This window comes from Microcebus murinus, chromosome 16, assembly GCF_040939455.1.
Source record: "Microcebus murinus isolate Inina chromosome 16, M.murinus_Inina_mat1.0, whole genome shotgun sequence".
In the NCBI taxonomy this organism is placed as follows: domain Eukaryota; kingdom Metazoa; phylum Chordata; class Mammalia; order Primates; family Cheirogaleidae; genus Microcebus; species Microcebus murinus.
The window spans coordinates 64,456,034-64,478,311 of NC_134119.1; the positions used below are offsets into that span (position 1 = coordinate 64,456,034).

Sequence of the window (22,278 nt, forward strand, 5' to 3'; positions counted from 1 at the left end):
GCAGGGCAGCTGGGCTGGCCCCCTGGGGAGAAAGTGGACTGTGGCACAGGGCAGGCCTAGTCCCCCATCCCACTGAGCCGGGAGACCAGGACATGAAGACCCACCCGAGGCTTTAACTCCTTCATTTACTGCACTTGTGCCCGAGTCCCTGGCTGGTCTTGTGCCTGGGCACACGGGCGCTGGCACGCTGCCCTGCCCTGCAGGCTGCTGCCCTCGCGCCCTCTAGTTCACAGGTTCATCTGGTGGGGCAGCCCCTGCAGGCCTCATTCGGACCCTGACCCAGGATCCTGGGCCCAGTCCAGCCCCCTCCGTCCAGCGTGGGCAGGTGGAGAGGCTGCTGCGGGGTGCTGCATCCACGGCCCCCTGGCCTGGGCTCCCCGGGGTTGAAGGGCGCTCAGGCCACCGGCCTTGGCTTGCTCCCATGGGCCCGGTCCCGGGGTTGGTGGGCTTCGCTGGCGTGTCCTGCAGCATGGCCTGTTGGGGACGCCCTGGAGATGTTGTTGGCTCCGTTGGTGGCGTGGGGGGCGTCGCGGGCAGGGGACTTGGGCGGGCTGGGGGGCTTGAGCGCGCTGACGGCTCGGATGAGGCCCATGCGGCGGCGGATGGAGTGGTCCAGGTTGACCGTGCAGCGCAGCAGGCTCTGCGCCTCGGCCACGGTGAAGGGGAAGTCGGCACCCAGGAAGCGCTCGAAAAGCTCGGGGTCGCCGTCCAGGTCGAGCACGTTCTGCAACGCCTTGGTCATGGTGTGCAGCTCCCGGCTGTTGTCCCGGAACACGTTCCAGAGGCGCGCGCGGCCGTCGGGCGCGCCCCCCGCCTGCTGCCGGTCCTCCAGGCACTGCAGCGCCCAGCTGAGGCGGCAGGGCCACTGGTTGGCGAGCACCACCCAAGCCACGGCCTGGCGCGGCGTGGGGCCCCCCAGGTTCCCCTGCTGCTGCTGCAGCAGGCGCACGGTGATGGGCACGGTGTTGACGATGCGCCGCATGGACACCACGTTGTCGGGCACGTACTCGTAGAGGCAGTCGCGCTCGTCGTGCAGGCAAAAGAGCGCCTCCTGGATGCTGCGCGCCGCCTCCGCGTCCACGCGGCCCTGCGCGTGCTCGGGCCCCGCCTGCGTCTCCACCGCCAGCAGCTGCGCGCCCTCGCCGCCCACGCCCGCCAGCGGCCGCGGCTTGCCGGTGATCTCGCGGTACAGCAGGTCGTCGCGGCTCTGCACGGCGTCGTGCAGGAACTGCAGCTTGGTGCGGGGGCCCATGATGGGCACGGAGAAGGGCAGCGTGACGGTGCGGTTCAGGAAGTGGTAGCCGTTGTCCGCCGTCCCCTTCATGTTGCCGGCGCTCTCGAGGCACGCGGCCAGGATGCTGGGGTCCACGACCAGGATGAAGATGAAGGGCGCGTGGCTGTCGGACAGCAGCGTGTTGATGGCGTTGAGCACGCCCACCACGCGCTCGGGGTAGCACGTGTCCAGCCCGGTGACCTCGAGCACCACGCGCAGCCGGCGCCGCTGGTAGATCTCCAGGAAGCACAGGAAGTCGGTGAGCAGCTCCACCTCCTTCTTCACCTCGCACATGAAGCCCAGCTGGCTGCCGAACTTCTCGCGCGACACCAGCCGCTCGATCTTCTTGCGCTGGCTCACGAACAGGTGCTTGCCCACGGAGTACACGGCCATGAGCAGCCCCGAGCCCGACAGCGTGGTGGCCGCGCCACCGAACACCTTGAGCAGGCTGCCGCTCGCGCCGCCGTGGCCGTGCTCGCGGCCGCCCAGCGACAGGTACAGCAGGCCCACGCCCAGGGCCAGCGCCGCCAGCAGCAGCAGCAGCCCCAGGCACACGCGACGCCGGCAGTGCCACTCGCCCTGGCAGCAGCCCGGCGTGGTGACCGGCTTGTTGCCCACCACGGAGTACACGCTGAAGGGCAGCGCGCCGTAGTGGTGGCGGATGCCCTCGCACAGCGTGGTCACCAGCCCGGCCCACAGCTTGTCGGTGCCCTCGTACTGCCAGGCGCTGAAGCGGACGAAGAGGAACTGCACGTTCTTGCGCTGCAGGTGCGCCTCGGTGATGATCGGCTGCAGGAACACCAGGTACCACAGCAGCCGCGGGACGCTCCAGCCGCCCACCGGCCGCGGCCGCCACTGCACGTGCTGCAGCTCCTCCAGCTCGCGCTGCGCTGCCTCCTGCTGCATCAGCGCTGCGGGAAGGGCAGGGCGGGACGTGAGCCGCTTAACCGCTGGGTGCCCCCGAGAGACCCTAAGGGCTGGGTGCCCCCCCGGAGAGACCCTAAGGGCTGGGTGCCCCCCCTGGAGAGACCCTAAGGGCTGGGTGTCCCCCCTGGAGAGAACCTAAGGGCTCGGTGCCCCCAGAGAGACCCTAAGGGCTGGGTGCCCCCCGGAGAGACCCTAAGGGCTGGGTGCCCCCCCCAGAGAGACCCTAAGGGCTGGGTGCCCCCCCTGGAGAGACCCTAAGGGCTGGGTGCCCCCGGAGAGACCTTAAGGGCTGGGTGCCCCCCCTGGAGAGACCCTAAGGGCTGGGTGTCCCCCCTGGAGAGACCCTAAGGACTGGGTGCCCACGAGAGACCCTAAGGGCTGGGTGTCCCCCCTGGAGAGACCCTAAGGGCTGGGTGCCCCCCCCTGGAGAGACCCTAAGGGCTGGGTGCCCCCCCCCCCCGAGAGACCCTAAGGGCTGGGTGCCCCCCCCCAGAGACCCTAAGGGCTGGGTGCCCCCCCCCGGAGAGACCCTAAGGGCTGGGTGTCCCCGGAGAGACCCTAAGGGCTGGGTGCCCCCCCTGGAGAGACACTAAGGGCTGGGTGCCCCCGCAGAGACACTAAGGGCTGGGTGCCCCCGCAGAGACCCTAAGGGCTGGGTGTCCCTAGAGACCCTAAGGGCTGGGTGCCCCCGAGAGACCCAAGGGCTGGGTGCCCCCGCAGAGACCCTAAGGGCTGGGTGCCCCTGGAGAGACCCTAAGGGCTGGGTGTCCCTAGAGACCCTAAGGGCTGGGTGGCCCCGGAGAGACCCAAGGGCTGGGTGCCCGCCACCAGGAGAAACCCTCAGGGCTGGGTGCCCCCGAAGAGACCCTAAGGGCTAGGTGTCCCCCCTGGAGATACCCTAAGGGCTGGGTGCCCCCGGAGAGACCCTAAGGGCTGGGTGCCCACCCTGGAGAGATCCTAAGGGCAGGGTGGGTGCCCTCCTGGAGAGACCCTGAGGGCTGGGTGCCCGCCACCCGGAGAGACCCTAAGGGCTGGGTGCCCCCCCTGGAGAGACCCTAAGGGCTGGGTGCCCCCCTGGAGAGACCCTAAGGGCTGGGAGTCCCTGGAGAGACCCAGAGCACCAAGAAGAGGACAGGAGACCAGTCTGGCGGCCTGGACTTCAGAAAGTGCGCCCCGCCGGCCCTAAAGAGCTGGGACTTCAAAAGGGTCTCAGGGCAAGGCTGGGGCGAGGGCCAGAATGGACACAGGGAAAGCGAGGATTGGGCAAGGGGCTGGAGGCAGATCCGGAGGTCCCCAGCAGAGTAGGGAAGGCTGGGAAGCTGGGGGGGGGTCCTAAGGAATGAATGAGAGATGTTGAGGAAGAGAAGTGCGATTTCCCTGCCTTGCTGCTCCTCCTCCAGGGAGTCCTCCAGGCTGGGTCAAGGGCCCTCAGCTCTTCCCACTCTGGGTCATCACTGTCTGAGGACAAGTCTGTCACCCCTGCTGGACTGGGAGCCCCAGGAGGGCAGGGCCCTGGTTGTCTTTTTTTTTTTTTTTTCTGTCCTTTGTAGGCCAGGAACCCTGGTTGTCTTGATCACTGCCGTGTCCCCCGGGCACTGGGGAATGTGTGAAGGACGGATCATGAGACGTCAGGGCAGGGTCTGTCTCTGAGCGCAGGCGGTGACTAAGTCACCGAGCCCAGGGCAGGACCTCCCCACGATGCTGCCTCCTTTTTCCTTCTATCCTCATCTCTTCCCCGGGAACCTGTTCGTTCCTCTGTGACAACACGGGCAGGCCGTGGACTCGTTTAGCAGGTGCTCAGGAATGAAAGGCTGTCGGGCCTGCACCAGGGCTGGGCACACGGAGGACAGTCACCCCCGGCCCCTCTGGCCACACTTGGGACTGAGGTCTGAGTTCCAGCAGGGGGAGCGAGGTCAAAGCCGCTGCCGACCGGGCGGGGTTAGCTCATGTCTTCAGCGAGCATCTGTCTGTCAGGTGTCTGTGAGGGCCCCGCACAGGGCCGGGGCTGCAGGGAAGAGGTGGCCCGGGGGACAGAGGCCAGTGGGGCTTGGCAGGAGCCTGCAGCCTCAGTGAGGACCCTGGTCTCTCTCCCTCGGGTGCTGGGGAGCATGGAAGGCTCTGAGCAGGGGAGGGACAGGACCACATGTGTATTTCAGAAAAGGCCCTTGGAGTGGATTTGGTGGTGGGGACTGGAGGGAGGTGAGACTTGCAGGTGGCCAGGTGGCCGGTGGGGCGGGGGCGAGGGGATCTGGGGACGGCTGGAGCTGGGACCCTCACACACACACGTCCTCACCGGTGATCTTGTCCAGCATCATGTGCAGGCGGCAGCCGAAGGGGGCGTAGAAACCCACAGTCACAGGGACAGGCACGTGGCAGAGCGTCTTCGCTAGGCAGCTGCAGTAGACGTCATCCTCTGTCAGGATGCCTGGAGGTTGGGGGGGGAAACTGAGTCAGTGAAGCTGGCCGGGCACTGGCCTCCTCCCATCTGCCCTCCACAGCCCTCCCTGCACCAGCATCTCCCCCCAGACCCCCGGAAGTGACTCAGGCCAAACCCTGCAATGGAGGTTTCTGTGGCCCCCAGCAGCCTCCACTGCCAGGGCCACATCTGTCCCTTTGGAGCCTACAGGAGGATCGACCCCTGGACCGGCCTGGCCCCAGACCAGGGGCTCATGGGAAGTTGGCTGTCCTGGCCCTGGATCACCAGGCTGGCTGGGCCACCCATCTGTGGTCCCCCCAGGAAAATCCCAAGGGCCTTTCTTGGGACACAAGGCCCTCGGATGCTAGACATCACTTTCCACCCTCAGAGTCCCTGCTCCACTCCAGCCCGCTCTGCTAGCCTGGCACCAGCGTGGGGGGCCCTCTCAGCTTCCTGTCCCCCCTCACCTGACCTCCCTCCCTCCCCGCGCCCCCACACCCACAAGTCACCAGTCCCACCACAGCGCAGGCTTGGGACAGAGGGACAGAGTCTCGCAGATCCAAGTTGCAGTCCCAGCCCCGCCACCTTTCTGGGCAGGACCAGGGAGACCTCTCTGCAAGGCTCTCAAGAGTGGGGTGGCACAGACGCAAGGGTGCCAAAGGGTCTGGCCAGTGCCGGGCGCTGGGCTAACACTGTTCTTGCGAGTGGCCACTTAGGGCCCTGGGTGCCATGCGTGAGCACTGCAACGTCCACTTCTTGAACCCGGAATTAGGGTGCCAAAGAGGTAGGATTCACTCCTGGGGGCGCTGGGCCAGCCTCTGGGTGCAGCCCCCTTTCGGAGAGACCCGGCGGGCTACAAGAAACAGGCCACGCCTGGTGGCAGAGCCCAGGAGGCAGGTGGAAGCAGCTGGACAGGTCTGCTGAGGTGACAGGCAAGATTGCTGGGTGACCGCACTTCCCCCAGCCTCTATTTCCCTGTGTGTGCAATGGGCATCATGGCCCCGAGGCTCCAATGACAAGGTTGTGACAGACCTAGAGCTGGTCCCTGTTAAGTCCCTGTTGCTCTACTTCCAAACCAGACTAGAAACCAGCCGCATGTCCTACCTCTGCCGCACACGACCCTGGTCAGGCTGCCAGCACCTCTCGCCTGGACTCCCGCCTCCTTGCTGTCCCTGGCACTCGCCACCCTACGTCTTTGCACTTGGTGACCCTGCTGCGCCGTCTTTGCTTAAACGTCGCACGAGGCCTGGCCTGATGACCCTATTTAATCTGCAAACCCTGACACACCCCGTCACCTCTCCTTGCTTTATTGTCCGGCAATGTGGCTGTCACCAGGTGGCACACTTTTAAGCTTCCTTATTTATCTTGTGTCCCCACCTGCCCCCACCCCAGCAGAACACGTGCTCCATGGAGACAGCTCTCTGCCGGCCTGGCTCCTGCCGAGCCCCCAGAACAGTGCCTGGCACACACGTGGGGGTTTGGTCCCGAGTCACAGAATGAATGAACGAATGAATGAGTGAGGGGTCACTCCAACACTGAACTGCCCTCTCTGCTCCCCAGGCTGCTCCCTTCCTCTTGTCACAGCTTCACTTTTGGTCTGTCTCGCCCACGCCAGAGCTGGCCAGCAAGCTGGGGCCACCACCCCCTGCCCCCGTCCCCCATGCCTGCCGGCCGGGAGGGAGGGCTGGGGAGCGAGAAGCAGAGCCGGGCGCTGGCAGAGGGAGAGGGAGGCCCTGCAGCCCAGCCCGGGGCGGAAGGATTGGGGACAGGCCCAGAAGCCTTGGACCCCAACAGGCGCAGAGGAGGCAGCGGCCTGAGCGGGGCGGGCTGAGCGCCTCTCGGGCAGGGAGCGGGAGGCCCAGGCGGGAAGCGGGCGGCGGAGCCGGCGAGGGCTGGGTGAGCACCGGAGCTGTAGGTGAAGGAGCCGCAGGCCGCTGGGGCAGGCAGGGGCCGGGCGTCAGTGGGCTCGCTGGGCTCCAGGAGGGCGCCGGCTGCAGAGGGCAGGGCTGGGCCGCCGCTGGCCGTGACGGGTGCCGCGCTAGGTGAGGTGGCAGGCCTGGCGGGTGGCTGGGGGGCGCTGGCTGGTCCCCTGGGGGCAGCGGTGGTAGCAGGCAGCCCCTTCTGGGCCCTGTGAGTGGCGCAGAGCTGCGGCCACTGGGGGCTGGGAGGGGGCAGCTGGGGCTGCCGCCGGTGCTGCAGGCCGGGGGACTGGGGGCCCTGGTGGCAGCTGCCACGTGCCCCCTGGTGGCAGTGGTGGTAAGCCTGCTGCCAGCGTGCCCGGGGGGAAGGCCGGCAGGGCCCGTGGACTTGTGGGGCCACTGGGTCACGGCGCCACTGATGACAGCATCCTGGAAGGAAGGAAGTGGGGGCTGACTGGGTCCCTGACCCAGGAGACACCAGCAAGAGCCAGGTGGGGCCTGGGCCGGAGCATTCTTGGGAACCTCAGAGGCCCCAAAGAAGTCACACCACGAGGAGGGGGCTGTGAGGGGCCCTGGGGTCTGTGCTCTCCCTTGGGGCTGGACAGAGGACGCCGCCTGAGGTCGGTCCCTGGTGGGGTCGCCAGTGCGGGGTTGGGGCAGGGAGGAAGCCACTGGGAGCTGGCCTGGTTGATCCAGGGGAGGCCGGAGTGACAGCTGGTGGCCGTGGTGAGGGGATACACCAGGGACAGGGAAGGAGCCCTGTCCCTGAGCTCGGGCCAGGGTGGCAGGGAGGCTGGGCACCACCCGGCCCTGAGGAGGCTAAATCAGCCCTAATGGGAGGTAACTGCCCCCTCCCCACCCTGAGCACCCACAGTCCCCCCCGGATGCTGAGCCCCCACCTTGTCCGGACACACTCGGCACGGGGTGTCCCTGTCCTCACTCTGCCACACTGCTGCCCCCCAGGCTGGGGGACTGCTCCCACCCTGGGGGGAGGGGCAGGCCAGGGGGGCCTCCCTGCTTCTGTCTCCAGCCCTGGCTCCTACCTGTGGTCCCACCCCGGGCTGGGGTCCCCCAGCCCCACTGTGCAGCCGCCACCGTGGGGAGAGCTGGTGGCTTTTCCCTCTGGGGACGGTGGTTCTGTTCCTCCATCCACCAGGCCCCTCCCAGGCCTCTCTGCCTGCCATGCCCGCCCCCCCTGAGTGAACCCTTACCTTTTTGCTGCCCCAACTCTGGGTCCAAGAAGTAGCGGTCGGTGGGGCTTTGGGCGCCCTTGGCGAAGTGGACATTGTAGCGCTTGTGCATGGTGGCCGGGCGGCTGGGTGGCGGGGACCGGCTCCTGTGGTGGGAGGAAGGGGACAGGCTCAGCAGCCAGCCCCTCGGGCACCAGCAGCAGGGCCAAGGCTGGGTCCCTGCCCTGCCCCAGCACATCCTAGCTAGGCCTGGTCCCAGATGTTCCTGGGTCGCCTGCCTGGGGGAAGCTCGTCAGGGGACAGTAGGGGGCCAGGTGGGGGAGGGGTGGCCAGGTGCTAATTTGGGGTTGGGTGGCTGGGTGTGGGGGGCCCTTGGGAGTTTCCAGGCAGCCGGGATGTTGGGGAGTGCTGAGCCGACGTGGGCCTGGGACCTGGGGAGCCAGAGTGGCAGCCGAGTGACGCTAGGGGGCACTGAGGAGGGGCACTGTGGGGGTGGGAGGCTGGCGCGGCTCGAAGGGACACAGAACCAGTGAGGTGAACTGGGACGCGGCCAGGAATATGGGGGGATTGAAATTTCAGTGCTGGGTACACCTGGGCAGCTGAATGAGGGGAGTAGGAAGGGCAGTTCTGGGGGAGCAATGAAATCGCAGTGGGCGGGGAGAGGCTCAGGGACATGGGGGTTACCGGGTGTAGACGGAGAAGAGCCGGAAGCAGGACGGGAAGGATGCTCTAGGGGGCGGGGATGGAGAGTCCAAGGGGCAGAGGGAATTGGGGTGGTAAGTGTTGGGGCCTGCCCGCCGCCCCCCAGCCCCAGGTCCCCGGTACCTGGTGGTGGCCTCTCGGCCCCAGCTCCCTGCCCCGCCAGGCTGCCGCGCCAGCTCCGCCAGACCAGACTGTCAGTGCAGGTCCCAACGGAGGGAGGCCCGGGCTGAGCCACCCGCCCGCCCGACCGGTTTGCCCGCCTGTCCCCGCCCCTTCCCCAGGCCGCCCGCCCTGCCTGCTGCTCTCTGCTCTCGAGGACTGAGGGGTGGCGATGGGCCCACAGTGCCACCTGGGGTTCCCGGGACACGGCCACCGGGTCTATGAGGCTGGCCGCTGGGGTGCTTCTGTCGCGGGCCAGGGTGGGAGTGGCAAGGACACTGGGACAGGGAGCAGAGTCCCTGCGAGCGAGGAACACAGTCCAAGACTCAGATGCCAGCTCCCCAGGTGTGTTACCTTGGGCAAGTGACTTCACCTCTCTGAGCCCAGCTTCCTCATTGCTGGGTGGCCGGCGTTGGCGTCTGCCTCTCGCAGTCAGGAGGGACCGGTGGGAGTCCACTCAGCTCGGGCCTGGCACTTGGCAAGGCGCCGCTGACCCACTTGCCCGGTGCTGCTCTAGAGGACACCGAGGCCCAGAGATGGGAAGTCCCTCGCCCCAGGGCACACGGAGGCAGAGCGGGGATTTGCACGCTGGCAGCAGTGGGTGCCCCAGGCTCGCCGGGGCTCTGCCCCCCGTCCCCTCGCACAGGCCACTATAGAGGTGACGGCCGGGTGGGGCTGGTCAGAGGGGCATGAGGTGCTGTGACACCCTCTCCCCCCAGCCCTGGCTCCCTGTGCTGCCGGCATGGTGGGGTCCACAGTCACTTCCCTGAGAGCAGGGATGGGGGTGGCGACCACAGAACAGTATCCAGGATGAGGGGACACAGGACAAAAGGACCCACCTGGCCCGCAGGATGCCCCTCTAGGGCTTCTGCCCAGTGACCAAACACTGCCCCCGTGTGGCTGGAGCCATGCCCGCTTCCTTCTACCTGGGACAGCTCTGTGTCTCAGGGTCCTTCCATCCTCCCAAACCCCTACCCCCCCCCCGCCCCCGCCCCCCACTCCCCGCCTGGGGCCTGGGGCGTCTGTGTCTGATCTGGGACCGAGTCCCCAGTGACCCTCCGCGCCAATCCCGGCTCCCGCGGCGAGTGTGCGGTGCAACTGAGAAACTTCATTCGCTCGGGGAACATCTGCCCGGGCTCCCGAGTGCCAGGCTCCGCGCTGGGCAGCGCCCGCGCCTGGAGGGGGGGGGAGGGGTCTAGAGGGCCCCAGGAGGAGGTGTGTCCCAAGGTAACAACTAGACCCCTCAGGTAGGTCCAGGGCCGTCCGAGGGGCAAGGAGGTCGGTCAGTGGAGGCCAGGTGGCTGCAGGGCACGGCAGGGGGCGCAGGGGCAGTGGGCCAGGCAGGACAGGAGCTCAGCAGCCCAAGGCAGGGCCAGACGGGCTGTGTGGCCCAGACTCCACAGAGGCGGAGACGCCCCTCTGCTGGAAGTGCTGTCACCAAGGGGACCCGTCCTCATCCCATGCAGGTCTTGCCCCCTGCCTCGGTTTACCGCTCTGAAGCGGGGTACTTACCCACATCAGGCAGTGGTGGCAAAGCACAAGTCCAGGTGTGCGACAGGCCCAGATGCTACAAATGCAGATGGGAGGACAGAGCATGGGGAGGTGGTGGCACAGTGGGGGCAGAAGGGATGGGCAGGACTCATTTGCCAGGCACGGGAAGCATGTCTGTGGCATGTGGGGGTGGAGGGAAGAGGGGAGGGTGTCCGTCCCCCCGTCTGTGCTCAGCCCTGGCAGCCCCAGCCCGCCCCTGCCTGTGCTCTGCGTGCCCAGGCTCGGTTCTGTGTACCCCGCTGGGCAGGGGACAGCCCCAGACTTGTTGATGCAGCAGAAATGCTGAGACTGCCACCGGGGGCCACCCTCCCACTGCCAGGTGTGCAGGGAGGGAGGTGACAAGTTCCAGGGCTCGTGCCAGGGCTGGGAGTGGAGGGGACCCAGAGGAGGAGGGTCTGAGGGTTGGTGGGGCTGCAGGGGGGACTTCCCTCCCCCGAAGCACCTGTGACAGTCACTCCTGAGACCCATTTGATTCCACACACAGAACCTTTATTGTCTCCTGTGACACCCCCCCACACACCCTTGGTACCCACTTATTGAGCACGTGTGACTCCAGAGCCTGGTGTCCCCACCCCCAGCCCCAAAGACAGTGGCTCGGGGCCTGGGCCAAGCCGGCTGCTGCCTCCTGGCAGGGGGCGAAGGCCAGGCAGCTGTGGGCAGCTGTGGGGCGCTGGCAGGGGCCCCTCAGGATTTCCGGATCTCCACCTGGAACTTACCTGCGAGAGAAGGGCCGGCTTCAGCGTGAGGCTGGGGCCGGGCGAGAGGCAGAGGGCGCCCGGCCGGCTCCGAGATGTGCATCCCACCCTGCACTGACGGCCTGGGCTGGGCCTCAGTTTCCTCCCAGTTAAAGGGCGGTGTTCCCGCCCACCTGGCCTGTGTGGCCTGCGTCCCAGGGCTGTGTGAGTAACTAGGGGCACGGAGGCCACGCGTGTGGGCCCAAGGAGGGGCCAGCGTAGACTCTGTGGCCTGCACGGTGCAGCCCGCCCGCGGGGGCCCCAGGTCCCCCAAGTGGGCCTGAGGAACCCTGCAGAGGGAAGAAGACTGGGGGCGGGAGGTGTTTGGCTGCAGGCTCTGGGGCAGGCTGTCCCCAGGAATGGGGCTCCAGCTTGTCTGACAGGACACCCCACCAGGCAGGCAGGGAGTGCCACCGCCTGGCTGTCCCGGCCCCCACAGCAGCATCAACCAGGGTGACCTCTGTCTGCTGCGGCTCCCGCGCTGGGAGGACATGTTAGAAGTCTCTGGAGTGTTCTCTCCTTGGAGGGGATGGACCCCAAGGAAGCAGCCGGGGTTACAGAAGGGCCTGCACCAGCAGGGTGGCCTGAGCGGGTGACATAAGCTCCCTGGCCCCCAAGTCCCGGTCCGTAAAGTGGGGCACGACAGTCTGGGCCTGCCTCCCGCACCCACGCAGGGCAGGGAGAGCTCGGAGCCCCCAGCACACAAGGATGAGCACAATCCGCCCCTCCCCGTGACTCACAGGCGGGCAGGGTTGCCACGGAGGAGGTGACCAAGCTCTGGAAGCCCAGGGTGCGGAGGGTGCCTCGCAGGAGGCCGCAGGTGAAGGCCAGGAACTGGGGCAGGGGACACAGATCATGGTAGGAGGAGAGGGGAGGCCAGCACCCAGGGCCTGGGCCTGGGCCTGGGGAGAGGCCTGGGGGGGGGCAGCAGCCAGGGGGAGGGAGTATGAAGGAAGTGTCCCCACCCCATACCTTGGGTGCATCCTCCAGGTACTGCAGGCCCAAGGCCATCGGGATGAGGAGAGGGAAGCTGTTGTCCTGCAGGACGTAGGTCCCCTGGGGGTGGGGAGGGGGCAGGGCCTGTACATTTATGGATGGGGGAGGGGACCCAGCAGCCCGCCCCAGGGGGTGGAGGCTGGGAGGACTCCTTCCCCAAGACCATGGTGGCCGCCCCTACTTCAGAGTTGGGGAAGGGCCCTGAGGTTTCCCCACTTGGGGTTGGTGCCCACCCAGGGTCCTGCCCTCTGGCTGCGTGGCTTCCCGGGAAACAGTCCCTGCCCTCCAGGGTTGCGGTGAGAGCCTGGGGACCTGGCCCCTGGAGCAGCCGGGCTCTATAGGACCTCGGGCCAGATGGAGACAGAGCAGCCGCGTGCCAAGGTGGGCCACCATGCTGGTGGCAGTAGCCCTTCTGTCCCACTGCAGCCACCTGGCTTCCCTTAGAGGATTGGACAGAGAACCCGACAAGGGCCGAAGCTGCTGATGCAACACCTGGGTTCCTGCCGCCCAGCAACAGGGGTCTCCCCTCCTCCGCCCTCCCTGGTTTCACCTCTGCCGCCAGTCAGGGGTGGCGAGGGACCGGGAGGGGCGCAGGGCACCCACCTGGTGGTTGGTGCAGAGGCCGTCCATCTGCTTTTGGAACACGGCCACCCACAGGTCTCTGCACAGGAACTTTAGGACATCCAGCTCCTCCCTGAAGGTCTCCCGGGGCAGCCTGGGGGGCGGGCAGACACGTGGGCCAGGCTGGGGCATGGAGCTGGGGCGGGGGGACACCGGGCCAAGGAGTGCAAACCGCCCCCGCCCCTGCCCCGCCCCTGCCAGCCGAGGTGGGGACAGGCTGGGGGATGGGGGGCTGGTCTCACCTCTCGCCCAGAGCCTGGCCCACGCGGAAGCCTGTGCCCTCCAGGACCGACAGGCTCCTCTTCTGTCCCTAGAAGGCCAAGAAGAGAGGCTCAGCTGGGAGCCTCTGCAAGGGGACTCTGAGACAGATCTGCCTGCGCCTGTCAGTTCAGGGGTGAGGGGCCCCGGGGTGGGGGGCCGGGGCCTCCAGGAACCCGCCTGCTCCCACACCCGCCTCGGCACAGCTCGGACGCCCGGCGACCCCAGGGCTGGCTCCCCATTGGTCCAGGAACGTGGGGCTCGTCCCCAGGCTCCCCCCCCACTCTCCTGAAAACGCCCACTGCGAACTGCAGGCGCCTTCAGTGTGAACCCTTCCAGCGCCCTAGGAGGTGGGCACTGTGACCACCCAAGAGGCTCCAGGGGACCTGCCCAAGGGTCTGTGGCGAGAGTGTGGGCTGAGCCTCAGGAAGGGGCGCTTGGAAGGCAGCTGTGACCATCATGCCTTATACCACTGGCCAAGGTCCCTGGGAGAGAGAGAGACACACGGGGGCTTGGGGAGCGCAGGCCAGGGGCACGGGGGAGGCAGCAAGGTGGGCACAGCAGGAGGCCGCCCAGGCATCTGTCCCTGTGCCTGCGTATGGATGGCGAGGTGGCAGGCGAGGAGGTTTGTGGATTCTTTTACTTGGGTGACTTGCAGTGAGCTGGGGAGGGGGAGGCCCAGATTGGCTGGTGGCATGAGGGGCCCCCCAGCCCAGAAGTGGGGGCAGGGAAGTGGCGGAGGGGGAACCCCGAGAGGGAGGAAGCTCATCCTCCTGCTGGCTCCTCTCAGGAGCTGCAATCACTGGCCCAAGCCCCTCCCACCCCTTCTTCTCTGTCCCCTGGCCACCACCTTCCCTTGGGAATGGCCACCCTGGTCTTCTTCCCTCCAGGGCCGCATGCGCAATGGAGCCATCTGCATGGCGGATGGGAAGTTTCCACTCAGCTCCTGCCCTGGAGAGGGTGTCCCAGCCCCTCAGCGGGCTTCATGTGGCCTCCCCAGCCCTGTCCCCTGCCCACTGGCTACCCGTGGCCAGGAAGGCTCAGGCTTCTGGGCCTTTCCACTCTCTGCTCCCACTGCCGACTCCTGGAAGCTTTCCTTGCATCCCTCCCAGGTCGGGTCCTCCTCCCTGGCCCTGGCCACTCTGCGCTGTCACTAGTTGAGGACACAGCCCTGTGAGGGTGGGGACTCAGGCTGACCAGTTCACCGTGGCCCTCAGCAGCCAGCACAGGGCCTGGCACATGGGAGGTGCTTTGCAAACAGAGGCGACCAAAGTGGAGATTCAGCCTTCGAGCACAGCGTAAGTCCTCCCTAATGTCATCACGGCCACTTTAAGTGAGAGGCCGGGTAATGAAACCAATTTGACCAAAGGCTAATTGATATAAACAAAAGGGAAGCTCCCAGGCCCGTATTTCTGGTCACAAAAACCTCAGCAAACTTCTGAATAAAGACCAAACCACTTCTGGACATCAAACATTGACATCAACGTGCACTATGCATGCATTTAGGAAAGATGAATGAAAACAAGATAATTATTTACCCACTTATTCCAATTCGGGGTTGCTGGGGGCCAGAGCCTATCCCCGCAGCTCGGGGAGCCGGGTGGGAGCCGGCCCTGGGCGAGGTGCTGTCCCACCGCGGGACACACGTGCACCCACAATGACAGATCGAGTCACCTAACGGCACACCTCTGGGACTCGGGAGGGGACGAGCACGCGGAGGAAACCTGTGCAGACGTGGGAGAACCTGCAGCCCCGGGAAATGGTTTGTTTCTCTCATCGACATTTTAACAGAATGACGTGATTCGAGGACCTGCTGTGCAGCGTGTGCCAGGTGCTTTCCGTAAACCCTCTTATTTAACCTCAGCGGCCCATTAGGCGACATTCACACCTGGAACCGCTCAGAGGGTTAAGAAGCCGCCAAAGGCTCCCTGCCGTGGAGGTGAGTCCCGCCTGGCGGGGGTGCTGGGGTTGGGGGTCCTGAGCAGAGCTGCCCACATGCCAAACCAGGTGCCCCCTCCTCTGCCCACCCCCTCACCAGGCCCGGCCCGCCCAGGTGACGACCCAGCTTCCCGTTGGACCACACTGCTGTCACCGGCTGCTTTCCTCAGGCAAGCAGGGCTGGCCACACAGGAAGGGCCCAGGGGAGGGTCTGATGACTAACGACTTGAGTGCGGGGACGTAAGAGACCAGGCGAGGGGGAGTTAGCCACCATCCCCATGGTGGCAGGGCTGGGAGGTCCCTGCCCAGGGGTCCCTCATAGCAGCACCCTCCGTGGCTTCCTGAGTGCACACTGCCTGTGCCCAGATCTGCCCCAACACTGCCCAGGTGTGGCACCCGAGGCGGTTGGCTAATTGCCCCTGCCTCAGTTTCCTCATGTGTAAAAGGAGGAAAACGTTAACAGCAGCCACTCCCTGGGAGCCTCGTGAGGGCAGGGGCAGGTCGGTGCAAGCCAAGCGCCTCGAGCCGGGCTCAGGAAGCCTGGTCACCATTGTCACTCAAGCCTGTGTCTGCCACACGAGGAGACAGTCCTGGGCTGATGAGGAACGAAGCTCTTGGCTGCCAGGCTGTGTTCTGTGGGCAGACGTGTCCCAGCCCCGGGAGCACCCCGGCGGGGTGGCGCTATTGCTCCTGTGTCACCTCCCTCCCCAGGGACAGCTCCAGGAAGCAGGGCCTGGGGTCCACTCTGCCAGAGGGCATCTGTGTCCCTGCTCCTGAGGACACTCCCCACTGTCCCTTGTTCATGCCACAGACACTCCCTGGATGTCCTCCAGGAGCTCCTCTCTCGTACCTGGTCGGGGTGACAGGTGCCCAGACGATGCCAACTGACAATCTGGTGGGAGGGCTGGGACACTGAGCGCAAGGGGACCCAGGGAGCACAGCGCAGGGCGAAGCCAGCACCAAAAAGCACAGCCCGCCACGAAGGAAGCTCAAGCCCATGGTGGGCTGGCGGGTGCATTCGGCCCTGCAGGCAAGAGCAGCCAACTGGAGGGCCAATGCGACACGTGTTGCCTGAATGCCTGCCACTGTGGGGCACAGGCAGTCCCTGTCCTGCTGGCGTGGCGTTCTAGGCGCCGAGCTGGCAAGGACTAAGGATGCGATGGGCGGCTTCGCTGCAGTCTCGCTGACTGCCAAGCGGGAGGAAGGCAGTGCCGGAGGGCTGGGGCGCGTCCCAGTCCCCAAGGAAGCCCATCTGCGCTGTGTCTGAAGGGGGAGGAGGAGCAGAGGCCTGGGAAGCGCTCCAAGCCCTGGTGGCAGCCAGCACAGCGACCCCCAGAGGGGTGAGCCGGGCCGGGTGCGTGGAGGGAATTCTGGAAGCATTTCCGGCAAGATCACGTTTTCCTTCCATGAACTTCAGACTGCTGGGTGTGGATCCTGGCTCCACCACCTATCAGATGCTTGATCCAGGCCGTTATCTAACTGGCCCGTGCCTCAGTTTCTGAACACGTGCGACAGGGCTCATGGCGGTCCCTGCTCACAGAGGTGGCGTGACTGGCACGTGGCAGCAGCTCGATACATAACTGTTGTGACTATTGGCCCCACTGTAGCCCGGGCAGACTGGGTATCTGCTGAACCAACAAGCCTGGGAGTGGCCGGGCTACGGGCAATAATGGCAGGAGGGACAGGAAGAGGAAGTGGGCAGGGCTGGACAGAGGATGAGCAGGTGACAGGGCAGAAAGGAGGAAGGGAGACGCGCCCACAGGCCTCCATCACCGCCTGCCTCTCCGAAAGACAGACAGACAGACGTCCCTGCAAAAACTCTTCAGAGATTAGGGGTTTATCATTCTTAAGAACACAAGGGCTGGCTAGGTAGGAACGCTCCCATTCATGTGACTGCGACAGCCCAGCCCCGAGTCAGTGCCTGTCTGGGGCTCACCCCGCCGCCGCCTCTGCTGAGTTTATACAACAACCGACTGGGAGGAAACGAGATAATGCAAGGAAGAGAGGGAACCCTCGAGAAGTCTTATCAGCGTCGGTACTGATGGCATCCACCAAACAGGAAGGAACAATCAGACACAAAGGAAAGTTCCTGGAAATGAACACCACGGTGGCCAAAATAAACACTTGTTAACACGGAGCTGAATAATAGACAAATCTGTAAGATAGATAACACCTCTCGAGTTGGTGAGAAAAAACATGAAGTAAAAGAAAAAATTGGAGCAGAGTTATAAGATGCATAGAAGTGATCCACAAAGTCTCATATTCATCTGCGCGCCAAAAGGAACAATGTATTAATAGAAAGAAATAATCAAAGAGATAATAAGAGAAAAATGTCCTGAGCTAAAAGAAGATTCACGTGTTCAGACTGAAAGGGCCACAGAGCTCCAAGGAGGATGAATGAAAAACAAGCAAACCACGCCAGGCGCCTATAATCCTAGCACTCTGGGAGGCTGAGGCGGGAGGATGGCTTGAGCTGAGGAGTTCGAGACCAGCCTGAGACCAAGAACTCATCTCTTCTCTCTGTGCTTTTCTTTTTTTTTAATCTTTTTTTTTTTTTTTTTTTTTGAGACAGAGTCTCACTTTGTTGCCCAGGCTAGAGTGAGTGCCATGGCATCAGCCTAGCTCACAGCAACCTCAATCTCCTGGGCTCAAGCAATCCTTCTGCCTCAGCCTCCCGAGTAGCTGGGACTACAGGCATGCACCACCATGCCCGGCTAATTTTTTCTCTATATATTAGTTGGCCAATTAATTTCTTTCTATTTATAGTAGAGACAGGGTCTTGCTCTTGCTCAGGCTGGTTTTGAACTCCTGACCTCGAGCAATCCGCCCGCCTCAGCCTCCCAGAGTGCTAGGGTTACAGGCGTGTGTGCTCGGCCTGTGCTTTTCCTTTTCTTTTTTTATTTTAATAGTTTTTAAAAATTCTCTTTTCTTTTGGTTTTTGTTTGTTTGGTTTTTAGCCATGTGATTAGGGTATCCTTAGATCTGTGCTTTTCTTAAGGGAGGAACCAGGGCTGCTCCTTCTCTGGGACCCCCCTGCCGCCCCAGGGGGTTAAACAGGGTGAGCCTGTGCCCAGGAGTAGGCAGGCACCTCAGGCGGGAAGAGCCCAGCTCATGGCCCCTAGCCCAAGTCCCTCTTTCTTCATCTAGAATGTTCTCCATTTTCTCCAGCCTCTCAGGATGTGTCAGAGCTTTGGTTTGCTTGTTTTTCTTTTCTTTTTTTTTCAAGACAAAATCTACCTTTGTCACTGAGCTAGAGTGTGTGGCGTCAGCCTAGCTCACAGCAACCTCAAACTCCTGGGCTTAAGCGATCCTCCTGCCTCAGCCTCCCAGGTGGCTGTGACTATAGGCACGCACCACCATGTCCGGCTAATTTTTCCTATTTCTAGTAGAGACGGGGTCTCGCTCTTGCTCAGGCTGGTCTGGAACTCCTGAGCTCAAGTGATCCTCCCGCCTCGGCCTCCCAGAGTGCTAGGATTACAGGCGTGAGCCACCGCACAACTCAGTTTAAAGCCTTCTATGGCTCCCGCTGTCCTCGGCTGCACAGCACTGCCCCTGAGCGCGTGTCCTCTCTACGAGGAACAGGCACAGCTGCTCCGCTTGTCCCAGACCCCTCCAAGGAGCTGCCCACGCCCACTCTCTGGGCCATGGAGGATGAAGGCCTGGCCCGGAAGGGCTGCTCTCCAGCCACGTTCCAGGGCCTAGTGTCGCCACAGTGATGACAGGACTCAGAGGAATTCGGGCTGTTGCCCAAAGGCTCTCTTTATCTTCAAAGCTCCTAGGGAGAGAAACCACAGCCTCTTCCTCCAAAGGCTTTTCCTGCTTTGAGAACAAAGGCCCTTGCCCTCGTGGCCCCTCTGGCCAGTCTTCCACTGAACCACCTGTGACAGCCCAGCAGCAGCCACTCAGCCACCATAAGTAACCGCAGTACCAGGCAGGGGCCGGAGATCACAAAAGCCCCACGTGCTATCTGTGCTCTGGGCACAGAGATGAAGGAGCCACCATCCCTGTTCTCCAGGAACTCTGGAGCTGGTGGGAGGGGCAGACCCACCGGTGCTACCAACAGGCTCTGGAGTCAGACACCTGAGTTCTGATTGTCGCCCTGTGGCCTCAGGAAAGGCCCTTCCTCTCTCAAGCCACAATGACACAGAAAGGCCCAGCTGAGTTCCATCAGGATCTCTGGTGTGGGACCGCCGCCCATGTCTGTGTGCTCTGCAAGTCCCGGGGCGAGCAAGGCTGAATGAGCCAGTGTTTCCCACACTCGCTTGACCACAGAAACCCATTAAAATCCTTCTGGAGAGTGCCAGGGAACACGCTGGGGAATGCAAGCGTGAGTTTACGGCACAGGCTTTGCAGCTGGGAGGCCTGGTTACAGCCCTCGCTCTGCCACTTGAGAGCAAGGAACTCCCTGCATCAAAGCCTCGTCTACAAAGTGGGGAGGATCTCGCCGACCTCCTTGGGTGGTTAGGAGGATCAAATGAAATCAAGAGTGAGAAGCCATGGGAACACATGGGAAACGCTCATACGTGGCAGCAGCTATTACTGGTTATGGTACTAGATGAATCCCACCCCCACCCTCACCCCTGACCTCCACAGCATAGGATCTGCATTAACTTCATTGACAAACTCACGCTGAGGACCCACTACGTGCTAGAGTATACAGGTGGTGATCAACACAGACCTGGGGCCAACCACACACAGCACACAGTCTGGCAGAGGAGACGGGTATGAATCAAAAGATCATACAGGGGCCGGGCGCGGTGGCTCACACCTGTAATCCTAGCACTCTGGGAGGCCGAGGCAGGAGGATCGCTCAAGGTCAGGAGTTTGAAACCAGCCTGAGCAAGAGTGAGACCCCATGTCTACTAAAAATAGAAAGAAATTAGCAGGACAACTAAAAATATATAGAAAAAATTAGCCAGTCATGGTGGTGCATGCCTGTAGTCCCAGCTACTCGGGAGGCTGAGGCAGAAGGATCATTTGAGCCCAGGAGTTGGAGGTTGCTGTGAGCTAGGCTGACGCCACAGCACTCTAGCCTGGGCAACAGAGTGAGACTCTGTCTCAAAAAGAAAAAAAAGATCATACGATATATCCTTACTGAGTGTGATGAAGGCTACCAAGGACAAAGTGGGGAAGGGGCTGGGAGAACTTCTAAGGGAGACCCACACTCGACTGGGGGTCAGGGAGGGCTCCCCTGAGGAAGGGGAATTTGAGCCAATATCTGAAGGACTAAAAGGTGCTAGCTCAGTGAAAACTTGACAAGTGAAGTGAGCCGAGCCAGGAGCAGAGAGAGCAGGCTCATTTCACAGGGGCAAAGAGGACGGAACCGGGACAAGGGCAGGGGAGGGGACAGATGGGACACATGTTTAGACAGCAAAACCGTCAGGGCCTGGTGGAGGGCTGGAGGTGAGGGAGAAGAGGCAGATGTCGGGACTCCTGGATTTCTGGTCTGAGGGCCAGGAAGGATGAGGCACTGAGAGGAGGGCAAGGAGTTTTGTCTGGTTTACTGAGTAATCCCCAAAGCCTAAAGGAGGCTCTTTGCAAGTCCTAGTATAAAAGTTTGTTGAATGAAAGGATGAATGAACACAGAAGAAACCACAGACAGTCCCTGACTCACAATGGTTTAACTTACTAGAAACTGTACTTTGAGTACCCACATAACCATTCTGTTTTTCACTTTCAGTACAGCAGTCAATAAATGACATGGGATATTCAACACTTTATTATAAAATAGGCTTTGTTGGATGGTTTTGGTCAACTGTAGGCTAATGTAAGTGTTCTGAACAGGTTTAAGGTAGGCTAAGCTATGATGTTGAGTAGGTTAAGTGCATTGGTGCATTATTATTAAATGCATTTTTGACATACAATGCTACAACTTACATCACCCTATCATAAGTCTAGAAGCATCTGTACATCGAGATGAAAACGAGTAACACCCTTCCTAAGGCTCCTAATCTGGGAAGGAAATCTGAGCCAATCAAAATGTCTTACATATAGATGATGACAATAACAATAATAATAATGATGGAAAAAAGTGACCACAGCCCCCACTGTTAAGCAGCTCCCCCTCCTTTCTTCTTGGTAAAAGATTTTATAACAAGAGTTCCAATGTTTTTGAGGGCTATGTGTTAGACATTGCACTAAGTGCTTTAAAGTTTTAATTCATTTATTCTTCATAAGGACCAACTTCCAAATTACCAAACATACTCTCACTTAAGGGATTTGAATTTACTGCTCCCTCTCCTGGAGGCCTTCATGCCATTTACCCACGGACTTATTCCCTCCCTTCTCTTTGTCAGAAAGGCTTTTCCCCATCATCCACCACCCCTTCTTTCCATGACTCTACTGGGGGTTTTTTGGGGGTTTTTTTGAGACAGAGTCTCATTCTGTTGCCTGGGCTAGAGTGCCATGGCGTCAGCCTAGCTCACAGCAACCTCAAACTTCTGGGCTCAAACAACCCTCCTGCCTCAGCCTCCTGAGTAGCTGGGACTACAGGCATGCGCCACCATGCCTGGCTAACTTTTTCTATATATTTTTAGTTGACCAATTAATTTCTTTCTATTTTTAGTACAGATGGGGTCTCACTCTTGCTCAGGCTGGTTTCGAACTCCTGACCTCGAGCAATCCGCCCGCCTCTGCCTCCCAGCTTGCTAGGATTACAAGCCTGAGCCACCGCGACCGGCCTCTACTGGTTTTCTTTATAGAACTTCGCACTAGGTGACGGCATATTTCAACTTATTTTCTGTCTGACTCCCCTAAAATGTAAGCTTTAGGACAGGGATTTTGTCTGTCTTAGAACAGTGCCTGGAATACAACCGGCGCTCAGTAATTGTCGAATGAATATATGTTCCACTCTGAGACTTAAGTACTGTTATGATGCCCATTTAACAAAGGAGGAAACTGAGGCACACAAAGATTAAGTAATTGGGTCGTACACCTAGCGAGTGGCAGAGGCGAGTCTTCAGTACATGTCCAATAATAGATTATAATTACTAACCGCTTACTCAGGCCCTGAGACAAAGGCTTTACCCTGAGTCACCTCGCTCAATGCTACAACCCGTGAGGCCAGCACTGCCGCGAACCCCCTTTACAGAGGAAGAAACCAGCGCCAGAGGTCGCCCAGCGAGGAAGGGGCGGGGCCGGGGTTCGAACACGGGCGGCTGACGCGCCCTCTGCGCTCCCTGAGGCCATCCTGTAGCGGTCCCTGCCTCCTCCCTGCGGGGCCCGGCGCTCACCCCAGGGCCGGGGTCGGGGTCGCGAGCCCCCAGCTCTGCCACCATCTCCGCGTGCAGGAACTCGAACAGCACAACATCCGCCATGCGCCAGCCTAGCTCTCCTAAAGACCGCCCACCGCTTACAACTCTCATTGGCCAGGCTGGGCAAGCCCCGCCTCCTGCGTCTGGGCAGGAACCTGCCTACTCCTGCTTCCATTGGTGTTTGAGACTAGCCCCGCCTTCCCTCTCCGGACTCACGCGGTGCGCGCGTGAGCCTGGGAGATTAAGGGGAGCGCCTACTCCGCCTTTCATTGGCCACACGTGACAGCATCTTCCGCCCTCACTTCTGTTCCTTCCCTGTTTCCGGGTCCTCGAGCATTCCC

At 62.2% G+C, this 22,278-nt stretch overlaps 2 protein-coding genes across 3 annotated transcripts; both read right to left on the reverse strand.

Moving 5' to 3' along the window:
- Positions 1–7,910, reverse strand: NKPD1 (NTPase KAP family P-loop domain containing 1). The gene is made up of 4 exons (XM_012761385.3): positions 7,747–7,910; positions 6,521–6,964; positions 4,494–4,625; positions 1–2,184 (listed from the first exon to the last, which is right to left on the reverse strand). The coding sequence occupies exons 1-4, from the start codon at positions 7,835–7,837 to the stop codon at positions 395–397; spliced, it is 2,457 nt and encodes an 818-aa protein (XP_012616839.2). The 5' UTR covers positions 7,838–7,910; the 3' UTR covers positions 1–394.
- Positions 7,911–10,594: 2,684 nt separating this feature from the next.
- TRAPPC6A (trafficking protein particle complex subunit 6A) lies at positions 10,595–22,042 on the reverse strand. 2 transcript variants are annotated; one of them, XM_012761439.3, is made up of 6 exons: positions 21,917–22,042; positions 12,731–12,798; positions 12,471–12,582; positions 11,844–11,927; positions 11,612–11,705; positions 10,674–10,853 (listed from the first exon to the last, which is right to left on the reverse strand). In XM_012761439.3, exons 1-6 carry the CDS (start codon positions 21,998–22,000, stop codon positions 10,822–10,824), a joined length of 474 nt encoding a protein of 157 aa, XP_012616893.2. In that variant the 5' UTR covers positions 22,001–22,042; the 3' UTR covers positions 10,674–10,821. The 2 variants fall into 2 exon arrangements, with proteins under 2 accessions (XP_012616892.2, XP_012616893.2); XM_012761438.2 differs by lacking the exon at positions 11,612–11,705 and having other exon boundaries at positions 10,595–10,853.
- Positions 22,043–22,278: the final 236 nt, after the last annotated feature.